An 18,122-nucleotide genomic window follows, 5' to 3' on the forward strand; every position below is an offset into this window, starting at 1 on the left:
GAACTGCAAACTGTGCGGAATTACCATTACTTTGTCAACGTGTTATTTCCATGTATATAAAGAAGTTTCTAATCGAAATCCATCAAAATTACTTAGTTGGCGTCAAGCATCGGGTAATGTTTTACAATAGTATAAAGCATATACGGAATTTAGTTTTTTCTCATCCGTCCCTCATTTTCTATCAATGTTTCATGTATGTAAGGTGAATTGCATGATGTAACTGCACACACATATACATGAGCGGAAAATTAACAATTACAATCTTGAGGAAAGAAACTTTTCCATTTGTTACGGCTACAGAATCTTACACAGAGCTCCTCACTAGTGGTGTTAGTCGCTTCACCGGAAAACATTTTAACCGAAGCGCAATTTCTTGGTTTTGTTTTTGACACCATTTAGCCGACTTTATGTTAACAATTTTCAGTGGAGATCTTTTGTTAAAAGTTAAAAGCATAGCTTTCTTCTACGAACATTTTATCCTTGAAAGCATAATTTCAGAAGTATTTTAAGTGCTCAGTCATTTAACTATAATGTTTCACTGTACAGCATATGAAACACTGTTACACTTTATTCTTCTGGAAATGTGTTTTGTGGAAGATTATTTTTCTCTGTAACTTTTTTCAGTCGAAAATAAAGTGTAAAAAAAATTTGGCATTGCGAACAGTATCTCCCTGAAAGTAACAGAGACATACCCTCATATAATAACGTCAACATGCATAGTGTACATGTAGATCGTGTGATTTGAAAAATGTATTTTTTCCAACAGTGAAAACATCGTGGAATGCCATAAGTGGCAAGCCTGTATAAGAACTTGAAGGCACCCATGCACAGCGCAGCCCGTCTTCAAAGACATTGGTAATTATCTCTTAATATCAAATTATCCGTATGTATAATAAACGCAAAACAAAAGTAACAACGTAAACAAATTATGCATAATTGTGATTTTATGATTACAAATGCCTGAAACTGAAAGGAAAGTGGTATTTTCAATGAGAAACTAAACCATGTGTAAAATAACTATCAATTATCAAATAACTAAGTAATTTTTGTTAAATAAAATGCTGCCAATGACTATAGATATGGCTATGGCATACAAAGGTGAAATCACAAACATTTGAAAAATGTAAAACTGATAATTATAATGTAGTGATAATTATAATAATACTCACAACCATCGAATGCCTTTTATACACGGAGTGACACAAAGTAAAATGAAGAGCAGCGTTCTTATCAATAACTGTACCCTCTCTGGTGACATGATGAGGGTAGAAGCTTGCAGGGTACGACCAACGCACCACCCTGCTGAACTGTCTTCACGGGGCGACCAGGGACACGTGGGAAGGAATCCACACACACCCCTTTTGACAAATAATCAGCTGTATTTATTGGCAAACACGCAGCACGTTTTATATCCCTGCTCAGAACAGCTCCTGTACAACTGTTGGATCCCTCTTTCATACAAGTGCGATGATTTATAAACACAACAGTCGTCACCGATCGTAAACCATCCGCAGTTCGGACGCCTGGTAAAGGCCGAAATTCCTTCTCCTGTTCTTTTAACGTGACGTTAAACTGGGTTTCTTTTGAAATGGACTCTTTGCATGTCTTAAAAACTCCAATAGCACGTCTGTCGGTGAATAAATCCAGAGTTCAGATCACTGCGATGTGTATCTATATGAATATCTACTTTCACACGCAGATCAATCTTAGAAGACAATCATATATAAATATATACAAGTTACACACATGCGTGGATCACTTCGCGACTTCTGCCTTCCGCAGTACATTGGCAATATCTCCCAGAACTCGTCCCCACTGCCAGCTTTTATCCGGGTGGCTTTTCCCGGCTGCTGGTTGGCTGCCTCCCACCCGAGTCTGTAACGCTATTCTCTTACCATACCGTCTTCGGGGGCCAAGCCCGGTAGACTAAGACCAGCGGGCCTTCTCTCTCCCCCCGTGTAAACACCTCGCGGTAGGGGTGACTGGATCATCAAAGCCCGCAGCTCCCGGCATTGTTTCCGCTGGAGTATTCACTCAACTTATCTTTAATCCTTGTTCCTCACACAGACGCGATCTCCTCAAAACAATCCCGACTGTAATAAGTTTATATGTGTGTATGGCAAAGTTAAAGCGATGTTCACAGTTAACATGAAGCTTTATTAAGTCTGGAAATTAAAATTAAAACTCTTGTTTTTTTTATATAGCAGTTTTACATTAAAGTAACTAAGGGTGAGATAGACAAAGTTACTGGACAGTGAAACAAGACGATTTGCGACCTAGTTTTAACTTCATCAAATAATTTCTTCCTAAAACACATTATGACCCCCCCCCCCCCCCATCTTCCACAACCCAACACCCCAACCCCCCACCGCCGCTGCCTTCATTAAAACACTGGTGCATTAATAGTTGACATAATTTGTTTATTTATTAATGATGGCCATAATAAATTATTCATTTGTAGATTTCCGCTACACTGAAAACCTATACAACAATGCTGAATAATTACATCCAGAACATAGCAAGATTGCTATTATAGGTGTCAATTTTATTTTCACATAGATCTGAATGGCATGCACGAAAAAGCCAAATATAGGTTGTCCGCATTTCAACCAGTCTGGCAGAAACCACACACGTCTGTGTCACCCACTCGTCCAAATCCCGTTGCCCCACGTGCATGTTCACTTTCATTCAGAAGATTAACATGCAGTATGGAGAGGGGTAGATTTTCTACTATACTTCACATAAGCGCAAACATTTTCGCTGTGAGTGGACATTTCTATTTCTACATATATCTGCTGAAATAAACACTAACCAAATAATGCCTAGTCAATCAAATTTGAAAAATGCTGTAATATCACAGAGGTATTTGGTGGTATAAAAACTTTTAAAAACAAAACTTTTCAAAGTTCAAAACTTTTGGGTCTAATGGTATTCAAACCTTTTGTGCATATTTTAGTCTCCTTGATTTTTTGAAAGTAAAGAAAAGGAAATTAAATTTAATAATTCCATCTGAGAGACTGTATTGCATAAGCCTGACTGAGGTCGTCCTCTGCTGACACCTGGTTATCCCCTGACTGTCATCCAATCAGGTGTAAGCAATTTGCATTACCAGAACTTGGGCATGGCATACTGTACAGCGTGGTTTCCTACATTCTTTTACGAATGTCAGTACGCAGTTTTCTTAGAGGAGTCGGGGCTATTACACTATACTCTAATCCACCCTATACTCTAACCCAAGTGGGTATATAAGGCCGTCTCAAGAAAAGCCGTAAATCAAGGCTTGCGACAACTGGTGGGGCAGCGGCTCTCGACTCGGGGAGGCTCACTCCTGTATAAAGCATCTGTGCGCGGAGGAAGGATTCGTTCCGCACCGTAAGAGTGAGATTTATTTGGATCAAGAATCTAGTGTCCGTGTCCGAGGGGACAAGGCAGATCTGACAGACCCACAGCCCGTGTTAATCTCTCCCATATGCTCCTGTCATGTAACAGGTAATTAAGAACGCTGCAGCACAAAAAAATGATGACTGAAAATAAATGTTGTCTCCTGACGAATCAAGACACACCTTTCAAGTCGTTGCGTGTTACATCACGTGCCAATGCAGTTTTGACAAGGTTATCGGATGCCTATAGATCTGTTTCCCTTTGTCGTTGCTGAGACTCTCTGCCACCCCCACCCCTCGTTCTGTATTATCGTCTGCTATATTCCCTCTACTTATAGATCCCTATAAAAGTTCCTTGTGTGATGAAAAAGAGTTTTCGAAACATCATCAAACCAAGAAAAACGGCCCCATAGACTAACAAAAAGACTGAAGTTCACACTAAATACTTACACGATAACACATCACGTTTTGGTACCTTAAACAGATGCTTTCAAAAGATTTGTTCAATACTTTATACAAATACCTTAAACACTTTCTTCAAATGTACTCTAAAATCTGGAGTTTGTCGAAAAGAACCAACAATGAGTGAGCTCTCTTATATGATATATGCGTTTGAAACAACATTCCAAGTTCCCTTGTACAGGACACTACAATAGACACTCGTACATTGTTTGTCCTTTCTCCTTTAAGGATGTCTAATAAGGGCATGGCGAAGATTAAATAGGTTCATCCTGTCTACAAAGGCCTGTTCCTAAGTCCGTTTAGCATATGATCGTGTTTGTGGCTTTGTACTCCTCTGAAAACAGTGTTTGACTTATGCTATTAAGACGGCGCTGTGTTTCAGAAAACTGCCCACCGCGAACACAATTAGTCCAATCTGAGCTCATTTTATATTGGCAATCACGTCCGACAACAAACTATGCGTCGATAAGCCAGCCAATCCATTACCCGCATCACTCGTCTGCGTCCATGGTGGCACGCGCCACCTAGGTTATCCGAGCAAAGTCCAAATCGAGACGAGATATGAGCGGGATTGACTTGGAATCGAGGCGATCTGTTCCAATTGATTATCCCATGACCACTCATATATCATTTCGGGGCCAGAATTTCATTTTACCGCCAGATTAGTCGGCAGTGAGCGAAGAGAAGCAGAAACGGACTCGACTGTGTCCGGAGACCTCTGACTTCTCTCCGCATGAGAGGCACACCATTAAACAGGATCGGAAGACGAAGACGGAAGACATTTATGACCAGTTGTCAGTGATTAGGCGCCATTTTCCTATCTGGAAATCTTGCTCTGATGGACCATGGCTTCCAGCAGAGGGGCTGGTGTTATATAGTGGGTTGAATCAGCGTTTGCGCCGAACACGTGGTTCAGTCAGTGGGTGTAGGGTTAACGATCTATACCAGTCGGAAACATTCAAGAAGTAAATCTAGCCGATGGTCTCTGTAAAAAAATTCAAAAGTGCAATGACAGCATGACTTTTCAATGCATATTCGCGTATTTAAGGGTAAAAAAAATAATAATGCTTTACCGTCGACCATTAACATACCTGATTACTGAAAGTCTGCCGTTTCTTCACCATCAACTTCACAAGTTTAATTATTTATCTATTTGATTGGCGTTTTACGCCGAACTCAAGAATATTTCACTCATTCGACGGCGGCCAGCAATATGGTGAGAGGAAACCGAGCAGAGCCCGGAGGAACAAACGGCCATCCACAGGTTGCTGCAGGCCTTCCCATGTACAGCCAGTTTATCATGCGGTTGACGTGTATAATTAATGAAAAAATAGACAGAATACCATATTATCCTATATAGCAAATTAAAACAATTTTCATAACATTGAAATTTACGCGAAAACAGGAGAAAAATGTTTGGTCCTATAGCCTGCATGTGGCGAAACAAAGATTATTAATGCATCTGCGACTTTTGAACACCTCCTGCTGGTTTTATAAGTTTAGACTTACGGAGAGAACTAACGTGCCGGTCATTAACTAAAACAACTCCTGCTGATAACCAATTGTTTGCAATTAACCAAACTGGCGGGCAAGTGTCTGCCAAGCATCGCAGTTAAGAAGCCCCATTATAGCACTCCATGCATACGCGACGTTCCACTGCAAGCAAAACGCAGGAGATTATAGCCCCACGATTCCGTATATAAAACTTAATAATCTAACTCACTCTTGCTGTACTTCCTGTCTCCGTGCGTACAAAAGCCAAGTCCATATTCATACTCTATACATATATTGCTTAATGTTTGTCAGGTAAAAGCTAACCATTTCTAAGCGTTTATGAACAAGACATCGAACAATAAATCGAAGATGGTGTCCAACAGAAAGTTCTTCCCTTTGCAATATCTTAAGGAGTGCTATAGCTAGGGTTATACATCTTTACATTCGGCTCAGCTGCGCGATAAAGGACTATATACAAATACCAGTTTACTACTGCCTCTCCAGATGAAAATACACAGGTGGTGTTAACAATACATACATGATGTCGAAAGTATGTTGTAGTTAAATCACTGTTATAAAAGCAATTCTGGGTGTAAACGATTTCTTCACGTATTTGCATATGACTGATGTTGATACGGCCTTCTGATTATTCCTCTGCAACCTCTATGGGATAAACTGCAAAACCAGTTACGGTGGGAAACCTGTACTGATCCGCAACATGCGGAATCCAAACATCTCTTACAATCAGGCTATCTATTCAGTAAAACATTTATACTATTAACACAGGACCGCCATCAGGCTCTCCACTGCTTAGCTTTTCTCTTCTGGAGAACGGACAAGAGGCTAAACTTTTAAAATGTAACTACTAACAACTTGATGACCATTTTTTTCCTGCCTCCACATTCGAATACTGTTATTTTACCGCAGCCAGTGTGATGTGATGTGATAGAGGAAAACAATAAAACATTTTAGTACATTCCAATCTTTACTTTCATAAACGGATTAGAAAACAAAAGTTAAAAAAAACAAAGCAAGGTGACCGTTTACGGCGGCCTTTTGAAGTGACATTCATTATCCAATTTGTGATTTCTCTGGATTAATCGGTTTCACGCTACTGTACTAAAATTGTTACCAGGGTGCTAAAATATTAAAATAACCTGATTGAATTAAAACGACAGTTACCGAAACAACGATATTTAATCCCGCTGAACGGCGTCAGGTTGTCTGTCAGGCAGTACCTGGTCACGGCTGAATGAGTCCACAAGGGTGACGTCCTTGCAGGTAATAGAAATGTATGTTTCTCACCTGTCTGCATGTGGACTGACTTCTTAGCAGGTTCAAACAGCTTCATCACACCTGATGGCACTAATTAACATGGCTAGAGCAAGCATCACACCTAGAAAGTTGATTGCAGTTAAATTGTAATGTTTATACAAGATTTAATAGACCATGCATTCACAAGGTTTTTCTGAGGATCTTAACAGAAATAAAAAAGAAAAACACAGAAACTCAACTTCAGGTTGTGCTCAACAAGGAAAATCAAGGTAAATCCTAGCCCGAAGAATATGAAAGAGCAAGTTTTTGCAATTAAACACACAAGTGTATCAAGATGTGAGGTTTTTCAAGTATTGTGACTGGTCAAACGGGAGGCAACGTAAAGATCCAATTAACTTTTACAAAATAGGCATACAACACGAGTATAAACAAATCGTGTACCTTGATTATTATTATTATTATTATAAAAGTATAGCGAAGACACGAACAGCTTACAAATCACAATACCTAGCTATATATATATATATATATATATATATATATATATATATATATATATATATATATATATATATATATATATATATATATATATATATATATATATATATATATATATATAGCTAGGTATTGTCAGCAGTAGAACATTAGCTTCCCGAGGTCATAAAGGCCTAAGGAAGACACAGGTAGCTTACGAATCAAGATCTGCACTACATATATCGGCAATGTGAAAGTCATATTCGCTTCTATCTCCCTGGGCTAAAGGCCTTTAGCCACGTTCACTCTAAGACGAATTTTTGGCCGAACCGCTCACAAACTGAGGTCATAATGCAATCGTGTTTGCATTGGTGGTCTTTCGTATTGATTCGTGAGCGTTCGTAATGAATTCGTTCATGTCGGTTACAATTTCAAAAAGCTCAAAGATTTAATAACTGGATATCAGTTCCTAACGATTCGTTAGTATACGTAAAAGCTTCGTTAATATCCGCAAGGCTGTCTGTTGCTATCGTAAGGGCAATGTAATCATTACGGAAGCATTACGGCAATGTAATCATTACGGAAACGGTTGCCAAAATAACCGAGGAACAGATACGAAATACTTGTGGATGAATTCGAATTTACGATGTACAGTGTCGTAACGCATTCTTAGTTATTCGCACGTCTGTCATAAACGGATCGTTATCATTCTTTTGAAGGTCTTCAAAAATGACTGTCGTATACGCCTATCAAAAGCCTATCCTGAAATTCACGCGTATTTACTACTCTTGCTACAAGTTGTAATACGAATCCTTTCTCGTTACGGTTGGACGCCACATTAACCTCTAAGTGTAAGCGGGGCTTTAGGAAGAAAGACAATGCTTGAAAATCAGTGCCCGTATCAGTGAGTCATATTATCTTCTGTCACCCGAGGTTTTAAAGGTTTAGGGCACAGGTTTATTAATCAGAGTCTGCAGTTATATATATCAGCATTATGAGAGTCTCATTAACTTCTGTCTTAAGGGGCAAGACGCATAAGGCGTATGAATCATGCAAGGTCCGGTTGTTCAAAACCAGATTTAACTTTAAGATATTTATTTATTTATTTGATTGGTGTTTTACGTCGTACTCAAGAATATTTCACTTATACGAAGGCGCCCAGCATTATGGTGGGAGGAAACTGGGCAGAGCCCGGGGGAAACCCACGACCTTCCGCAGGTTGCTGACAGACCTTCCCACGTACGGCTGGAGAGGAAGCCAGCATGAGCTGGACTTGAACTCACAGCGACCGCATTGGTGAGAGACTCCTGGGTCATTACGCTGTGCTAGCGCGCTAACCAACTGAAACTTTAAGACAAGACCTACACATAAATACTTGCCTAACAGTATATTAAATATGAACTCTGCCTGTTGTTGTTATGATTTGCCCTTGGAAAATTGAATTCGGCTTAAATGTTAAATATAAAAGATAACTTAATACCACCATTAGTGAATAAACTGTCGAACAACTGGATGCAGGGTCTCGGCATCTGCCTTCACAGAGTTATCGAAGAAATGGTATGAATAGGAAAATGTTTCCGATAAAATGAAAACGGGTGAAGGAATTTTACATGCAAGCTTTACCGGAATATCTAAACAAAAACTAGCATTGGTATGATGTATTCGCACACGTTTATTTATTTATCTGATTGGTGTTTACGCCGTACTAAAGGACAACGTTTGATTATCCTAGCTCCCGCTTTACGAAGTTTCTCCAAGGATGATAACTGTAACCCAGCGACAACAACTGGAGTTTGAGACCATTGAAAACCGCGACATGGGGCGATTTTTATTACATCCATTAGGGGCTTTTTTAACATTTCCTTTATTTTTACACAAGTTTTTTTTCGGTACAAATCTAGCTATACAACGGGGCAACATTTACCACAGGAACGAGTTGGAACGAGGAACGATTTTGTGCTTAACGAGTGTGCCATTAGGTCTATGTTATATGTGCAGCTCAGCACTTGTAGAGAGAAAACTCTTGATTGTACACGTTTGACTCCCACGAAATGAGCTTAAGTTAGCTCTCGTGGTTATCTATTCTTAGGCAACTGAAAATACGTAACTTTAAAACCGTAAAATTACTATTTTTTACTATATCTCAAAAAGTTGCAAACACAAATAAACAAGAGTAGATTCGGAACCACCGTTATATCAAAATTCAAAACCTTTTATGACATCATATACTCGATCAGTGGGGAGCTTCTAAAATTGTTTTATTTGATTGTTGTTGAAATTTTTCATTTACGATGGCGGTTGGTTTTATGGGTAGAGGAAACCAGAGAGCCTGATCGACCTTTGGTAAGCTACTGACGAACTTTCTCACGTGAGGGGCCTCCGTGGCTCGGTCGGTTAGCGCCCTAGCGCAGCGTAGTGACCCAGAAGCCTCTCACCAATGCGGTCGCTGTGAGTTCAAGACCAGCTCATGCTGGCTTCCTCTCCGGCTGTACGTGGGAAGGTCGGACAGCAACGTTGGAGTTCCCTGCTACCATAATGCCGCCGTCGTATAAGTAAAAATGTTTCAGTAGGCCTACCGCGTATAAAACTAATGGAATAAATAAATAAAAATAAACACATAAGGTGTATATATATATATAAAAGCTTGTTGAAGTAAAAAAGGTCTGAGCAAATATAAGGTAACGCTTCATGTCGCAAACGCAACGTATGAAGCTATTTCTGAGTTTTAACAAAGGGATATAGGGCATATTAGTGGATTTCTGTGCCAGAAGAGATGACGATCCTAGGCATTTTCGGACAGCGACGACTTCCAGGTAAGGGCGTATACTGGAAAAGAGGAGTTGTCTGGCCGAGTTTGAGAAGAAAGAAACCCGATACAAATGCGAGAGTTTATAAAGTAAGTTGACCTTACGTATTCTGATTTAACAAAAGCACAACTCAGCACACTTAGGTGGTGCAATTTACAACAATGTGTTGGAATAGTTCAAATGAATACATTTACACACAAAGTGTAGGAAAAAACCTCACTGATCGATTTCATCGCAAAGTGAGCCTATACTTAGCTTACGTCTGAGCTCCGTGTCTATTCCTTCCCATGGGAAGGTAATGGATATCATCATGTCATCGCAGAACATCAACTAGGGTAGATAACCCAATTGTAATGCCTATTAGAGTAATGTCCCCTTTTTCTGGTCGATTCTATCTGAAAAAGTTTACCATAGCTACTGCGCAATGTCTGTAAAAAAGTGATATTTGTTTGAGTTAGTTTTTCTTTTATGTTCAACATGCCAAATACATATAAATTAAATTATGTCTACATTATACTAGATGGATGAAATTCTATTCAGTTTTGTCCCACGAAAAAAAAAATATCTCAAAGCTTAGCTGGACGTTCCTACCGTTATACACAGCTTCGCATATTACATTTCCGGCGTTTCAGGAAATCGGTGGATAGTCCAACTCATGTCGAGGGTTTTTTTTTTGGTGTTTTTTTTTTTTTTTTTTTTTTTGTTTTCTTGTTTTTTTTTTTTTTTGTTTGTTTGTTTTTTGGGGGGTTTTTGTGAAATTGTCCGCGTAGAAGTCTATATGAGCGAAGGTGGGCGTTACGGTGGGAATGTCCAGCTTAGCTTTGGACTGGGTAAAAATGTTTAGAAATGAAGTATTTGCTATGATTATAGAGACATAGGAATACCGCAAGTTTGCGTTGTTTAAACAAACTTAATGCATCAGTCGTGACAAAGTTATAGGAGGGGCATTTGTTTCCGTTTTAAAGCTCCTGTAGGTCATTGCAATTCGGCCCAATGTTAGCAAAGCCGAAGCAATCATGCACACAAATAAATATTTCAGGTCATTTGGATTAGGTTTATTTTTGCGGCGATTTACTTTAAAATGGTTGTCACTGTGGTGAAATTGTGTGAGCTTATGTCTGAAGGATTTCTGTTGATTTTTGAACGGCTGTCATTCCACCGCCAAATAAGGATTGGGTTTTCTACCTATTCATACCCAGCGGCAGTTTCGTATTTATGCCAGACTAGCTCTGTTTGTTTTCAGCCAATCACAGAAGAGGTGGAGGGAAAATGGCAGCGACCGATTGAGAGGGGTGTGAAAGTTTGTAAATAAGTCAAATTCCTCGGCGGTGATGAATAATTATTTTCGCCTATTCTATGTTCAGTTCATTAGGTGAGTTCAGGTGACCGATTATTTGCCTAAGTTTTTGCAATCTGATGTCAAAATACAGGACTGATACACTTTCTTCCTCGGTTTGCGGGCATGTCAGATTACAACAACAACAACAAAACATTCTAAGTCAATCAACAGCAGAACAAGAAGAGGCGACGATTTATTTTTAATTACTTTGATTGGGAATTTTAGACTTTAGTGTGTTGTCACGTGGTAAAATGGCGTAAATTCATTGAAGAAGCAGCTTTTCATAATGAACATCTGAGAAGGAGCCCATTGACTAAGCTACTAGGCTACAGAAACTACTTTGTGGACATTTATCAGGTCACGAGATTCAACAAGAGCGCCAGAGGAAAGAAGAAATGCAACCAAGCATGGTGTCCAAGCTCATTTGTTGTGGCTTGTCTTCCCTGTTTGCCCTGACAGATTTGATCAGGGCTCAGCAACATGGTTTCCGAGGAGAGAAATAGTACTTGTGATCTTCAGTCTTGTCAAAGAATTACCGGTATACCTGAAAACAAAGTAATTCTTCATATAACAAATGTTTCTGGATAGCTTGAAATGTTCTCTTTTTAATTTAGTGGCACCCAGAGATTGATAAATGTCCAGGCCGTAGTTTCTGTGTTACAGTCACTGTCTGCCGTCCGGTCTCCCATTCAGGTCTTTAGTCAGGCCCCCTGAGCTACAAATGAGCTCATTCCATTGACGTCTCCAATCTCACTGTCCACAAAGACAGAATAACAGTTCTCTGAATTATGTGAACACAGGCCTTGCAGTGTGTAGAATGTGGGTATGTATTACATCACACTCACATGAAATAACTTATGAAACAAGAATGACGCTGACTTGCTAAGACATAAACCAGGACAATTACAAGAACGTATTAGTAGACTCCCACGTCAAGCTGACTTTAGATGTGAAACAGCCAAGAAGACAGTCATGGCCAGTGGAAGAGTAGATTTAATGCTAAATGTCATGAGAACACAAATTTCCCATTTAAAATTAGGTGATCATCCATGGATTTGCCTAAAAAAGTTGGTTGCTTTTTACGTCCATACCTTTCCGTGGCATCTGCCGACATATCCATGTTCATGTGTTTTTTTTTTTTGGGGGGGGGGGGGGGGGGGTTGTACATATTTACATACCCTCTGTAAATCAATGTACAAACTTTCAAGAAACTGGCCCTTGTCCTATTCAAGGATAAACTTTTCATACTCACACAGGTATATGGTGCTACATGTACATCCAGTCACATTTTCCATTGTCTTTATTGTCGTCACATGACTTATTGTCGACGTTAAACCCTAAGCACTCACTCACTCTCATTGTCTTTGCAGGTGTTTCCTACATATCACTGGCTGCTGTCCCACTGCACAAAGACTGACATTGTGACAACACATTGCAGACATGTACCATGATGAACCATGTCTGGAGAAATCATTCACCAAATGGATAACCTGGCTGATTTTGAGAATGCAACGAAACGAAATCCACTCCTATGTTACCTGTGTAATGAACAGTTTGAGGATCCTCGAATTTTCCCCTGTTTTCATAGCTTCTGCTCAAAATGTATCCGTGGACATGTGTCTGATGGAAAGATTGTTTGCCCTTTGTGTGGGTAAGTGTCTTGATTATCTTTGTATCTGCATTTTTTTGCTTATATATAATATATATCAGTAATATGGTGTTAACAACAAAATTTTCGATTTAAACGCCCAGAATTATGATACAAAAAATGGTACGAAAGTCCATTGCCAATAGTGCCTGTTCCATGTTTTGAGTTTGTGTTAAGAAATACAAAAGATAGGAGTACAAAAAGCTCTACCTCATGCACGGTTGCCAAATTGTTAGATTTGTTGTCCACTGCCAGTGAGAAGGAGGCCAACCTACAACTAACATGGCGCCCTTCTAAATTTGTATTTCTATGTTAAGCGAACAGTCATAAGAACAGAGACCATAAAAGTCAATGTTGTTTCTTAGTTTTCTTTTCTTTTAATGTGAGGTCCTGAGGAAAAATAACATGAAGTTTCATGCACATGTCTGTACAGTGTAGTTGTGTTGTTTTCAGTGGGGTTGCCCAGTTGAAAGAGGATCAGTCTCTTCCACCCAGTGATTCCTTGCTCAAATTCCTCATTGAGTCTTCCACTGAAGAAAAAGCACTTTGTGCAAACTGTGATAATGTAAGTTTTTTCCTTGTATGTTATTTGTTAATACATTGCCTGTAATTGCTATAATGTTTTCTGAAATATGCAGAATCAGACCACATGCATGTCCAGTGCTTGTGTTATATTGTTGCCGATAAATGATGGATGAAGATAGGGTATTTTTGTTGTGAGCTTTCAGTAGAAATCATGACATTCAGTAGATTGCAGACAGCATATTTTTATATATGTCTCTCCAGATGTATGGAACATGATCACTATATTCGCAAATGTCTGCCAAAGTTGTGTTTAGCCCAAATCAAACTGGATCATTTATCCAGTTCTGTTCAACTGTTTTTTAGCAAACTCACACATTAAAAATGGTTCTGATTGATGTATCTGCAAATCACAAGAGTTCTGTTTCCATGCAAAATTTATCTATCAATAACCACTGTCTTTATAGCTCTGAAGTTTCAAAGCTGACTACGTTGAAAAAATGCTATTTTCTGAATCATGCTGATATAGATGGTAACTGAGCCCAAGACCTTACATGTCCTTATTATCCATGATGTTCTCCATCTCGGTTCTCAGGCCAATGGTCACATGTTCTTCTGCAATACATGCACCCAGCCACTGTGCGGGATATGTCGTGAGGACACACACAAAGCCAGGATGTTTGCATCTCACGAGATTGTCCTCATGGCAAAGAGGACCAAGGACATCCATAAACTATGCAGTAAGGAGAACAGCTTCTTCTTGTCATTGAAGTCCGGGTATTGAATGTTTGCAACTGTGGAGCTTTCACCTCAAAAGCTTATTGCTAGGGGAACTGATGTATCAGTTAAAGAATGTTCATCAATACAAGAGAATTGAGGATGAATTAATAATTCAAGTCAAAATGTCAAATTCCTTTAAAGCTACATTGTTGATGTTGTATATATATGTGCACACTTCTCTTTTGTTCCAGAATTGCACAGTGAACCTTACATAATGTTTTCTACAGAGAAGAAAGTCATGTTGTGTATCAACTGTTTCAGGGATATGAAGATGTAAGTGGGGATTATTTTGTGTGCACACTTCACTGTCAGACTACATGCATGTCCAGTGTTTTGTAGACAGCACTTCACCATCAGACTACATGCATGTCCAGTGCTTTGTATACAGCACTTCACCATCAGACTACATGCATGTCCAGTGTTTTGTATACAGCACTTCATCATCAGACTGCATGCATGTCCAGTGTTTTGTATACAGCACTTCACCATCAGTCTACATGGTTGTCCAGAGTTTTGTATATAGCACTTCACCATCAGATTACATGCATGTCCAGTGTTTTGTATACAGCACTTCACCATCAGACTACATGCATGTCCAGTGTTTTGTATACAGCACTTCATCATCAGACTGCATGCATGTCCAGTGTTTTGTATTCAGCACTTCATCATCAGACTGCATGCATGTCCAGTGTTTTGTATACAGCACTTCACCATCAGACTACATGCTTGTCCAGTGTTTTGTATACAGCACTTCACCATTAGACTACATGCATGTCCAGAGTTTTGTATATAGCACTTCACCATCAGACTGCATGCATGTCCAGTGTTTTGTATACAGCACTTCACCATCAGACTGCATGCATGTCAAGTGTTTTGTATACAGCACTTCACCATCAGACTACGTGCTTGTCCAGTGTTTTGTATACATCACTTCACCATCAGACTACATGCATGTCCAGTGTTTTGTATACAGCACTTCACCATCAGACTACATGCTTGTCCAGTGTTTTGTATACAGCACTTCACCATCAGACTACATGCATGTCCAGTGTTTTGTAGACAGCACTTCACCATCAGACTACATGCATGTCCAGTGTTTTGTATACAGCACTTCATCATCAGACTGCATGCATGTCCAGTGTTTTGTATACAGCACTTCACCATCAGACTACATGGTTGTCCAGAGTTTTGTATATAGCACTTCACCATCAGACTGCATGCATGTCCAGTGTTTTGTATACAGCACTTCACCATCAGACTACATGCATGTCCAGAGTTTTGTATATAGCACTTCACCATCAGACTGCATGCATGTCAAGTGTTTTGTATACAGCACTTCACCATCAGACTACATGCTTGTCCAGTGTTTTGTATACATGACTTCACCATCAGACTACATGCTTGTCCAGTGTTTTGTATACAGCACTTCACCATCAGACTGCATGCATGTCCAGAGTTTTGTATACAGCACTTGACCATCAGACTGCATGCATGTCCAGAGTTTTGTATATAGCACTTCACCATCAGACTACATGCATGTCCAGAGTTTTGTATACAGCACTTCACCATCAGACTGCATGCATGTCAAGTGTTTTGTATACAGCACTTCACCATCAGACTGCGTGCTTGTCCAGTGTTTTGTATACAGAACTTCACCATCAGACTGCGTGCTTGTCCAGTGTTTTGTATACAGAGCTTCACCATCAGACTACATGCATGTCCAGAGTTTTGTATACATCACTTCACCATCAGACTACATGCATGTCCAGTGTTTTGTATACAGCACTTCACCATCAGACTACATGCATGTCCAGTGTTTTGTATACAGCACTTCACCATCAGACTACATGCTTGTCCAGTGTTTTGTATACAGCACTTCACCATCAGACTACATGCTTGTCCAGTGTTTTGTATACAGCACTTCACCATCAGACTACATGCTTGTCCAGTGTTTTGTATACAGCACTTCATCATCAGACTGCATGCTTGTCTAGTGTTTTGTATACAGAACTTCACCATCAGACTGCGTGCTTGTCCAGTGTTTTGTATACAGAGCTTCACCATCAGACTACATGTACATGTATGTCCAAACCTGTCTAGGAAGCATGTATTTCACATAATGTTTATGAACAACTTCCAAACAGAAGTATTTATACAGGTAGGTAAGTCAGATTTGACAGAGCAGTCTGGAACAGTGAGTGCGTTTTGTAAAAAGTGTGTTAAAGTAGAACCCTGGTGCTAGACCTTCCAAACTGCACAGAGATGGTTTGATGTCCCCTGAATAGGTTCTGATCATTAGAACATTGAAAACAGAAGAAAAAAGGATAGAATTTGATGATCAAACATCAGAAAATCTAAATCCAGTCAAGATACATGTAACTTTAATGTTAAATGGAACTAGTTAGCATAGTGTGTTTTTAAATGCAGTTTACAGACTAACATAGCATAAATATTGTGTCTAAGGAACATTCAATGTGAAAATAAAGTCATTAGGGATCACCTTTAAGATGTATATGTATGCCTGGTAGTCTTCTACATGTGTGTATCTAAAAATTGAATGTTGACCTTACTACTGTGTGGGAGACAATTTAAGAAAAAGAATTTATGTTATAATTTATTTTCCAGAGAAAGTCGGTCTTACTGTGTTGACTTGGAGACTGCCTATAAGCAAGGCTGTAAGAAGTTAGACCAAGCTGTATTGGTAAGTCGCATAGTTAGGTACAGGTATAGGCTCAAATGAACCAGAACTTAGTCTCCACAGAGCCATGCCAGACTTTCCCACGCAATAGAAGTCACAGATATAAGGTTACATATGCATTTAAGAAATAAATGAAATTCTTGTTGTGATATGTTTGTATAAATCACTCCTAGCCAGGAGGTGTCCATCAGAGGTATATAAGTGCAAGACAGCAGGGTTTGTCCAGACTGGTGTTTATAAGACTGATGCAGCTAAATGGCGTGTTTGTTCTCTGTTCCCAGGCTGTTCATGACCTGCAGAACTCCGTCAGGGATGGTATCCTCTTACTGCGGGTTTTGCTAGAGGAGGTGCGTCGTAATGCTGTGACAGAGAAACAGGCCATACAGACTCTGTATGTCAACATGCAGGAGAAAATACAAGAGAAGAAAACAGAGCTGGAAGAGGAAGTAGAAAGGTGTGGCATGAAAATCTACATCATACGTGAATGGTGACGTTCTGGTGTCAGTTGTTAGAAAATGTATTAAAACTTCAGTCACACTTCCATTCTAATACTAGTCATATCATTATACAAAACTAATGGGACTTTAGTTCTGAATAAAGTGAATACTGTGGCAGACGGCTAATGCACTTTTGAACAACAGGGCCCTATTTTGTTGGAGTTTCCCATCAATGCGCTTATTAGGTGTATAAAAGCTTAGCTGTTTGTATTACAAGATGTAACTGTAATCTTGCATCTTGCTATGTTTTATGTTGCTTTTTGTATTTATGTCTGCACTTTGCCCTTTGTCATCTTTCACGTAGAAAATCGATTTGATATTTTGTATTCTCTCAATCATTTGATTGAGTAGTAAGTTTGCATAAAACCACTACCATTCATTCATTCTTTGACTATTTATGTGGTTTTACATTACAGACAGTACAAAGCTAAAGAGTCACTGTTTAAGGCTCAGCTGGTAACCTTGACAACATTATTACCCACAATTCATGTGAACCTGGTCACCAGCGCCGCCTTCACAGGAACAGCCAACAAACATGAGTTCTTAGACTTGGCATATGTGAGTACAGAATTGGCTTCATACATCTCACTTTAGCATATTGAAATACAGCTTTACTGCAAATTTAATGAATTGTACTTGATTGATTGATTATTCTTCAACAAGAAACAGAAGAAGTTTTAACATGTGCAGTGGTCAATTTTTGTGTGGAGGAACCACCCAGCTTTGGCAAGTTATTCATGTAA

At 39.3% G+C, this 18,122-nt stretch overlaps 1 protein-coding gene across 1 annotated transcript in view; it reads left to right on the forward strand.

Moving 5' to 3' along the window:
• The first annotated feature begins 11,147 nt into the window (after window positions 1-11,147).
• Window positions 11,148-18,122, forward strand: part of LOC135474736 (RING finger protein 207-like) — a 30,166-nt gene continuing 23,191 nt past the window's right edge. Inside the window, exons 1-8 of the mRNA XM_064754312.1 lie at window positions 11,148-11,267; window positions 12,605-12,885; window positions 13,336-13,447; window positions 14,000-14,144; window positions 14,376-14,457; window positions 16,810-16,885; window positions 17,164-17,336; window positions 17,796-17,937. Of these exons, the coding sequence (XP_064610382.1) occupies window positions 12,692-12,885; window positions 13,336-13,447; window positions 14,000-14,144; window positions 14,376-14,457; window positions 16,810-16,885; window positions 17,164-17,336; window positions 17,796-17,937 (924 nt within the window). The 5' untranslated portion in view covers window positions 11,148-11,267; window positions 12,605-12,691. The remainder of the gene's footprint in view (window positions 11,268-12,604; window positions 12,886-13,335; window positions 13,448-13,999; window positions 14,145-14,375; window positions 14,458-16,809; window positions 16,886-17,163; window positions 17,337-17,795; window positions 17,938-18,122) is intronic.

This window comes from Liolophura sinensis, chromosome 9 (assembly GCF_032854445.1).
Source record: "Liolophura sinensis isolate JHLJ2023 chromosome 9, CUHK_Ljap_v2, whole genome shotgun sequence".
In the NCBI taxonomy this organism is placed as follows: Eukaryota; Metazoa; Mollusca; class Polyplacophora; order Chitonida; family Chitonidae; genus Liolophura; species Liolophura sinensis.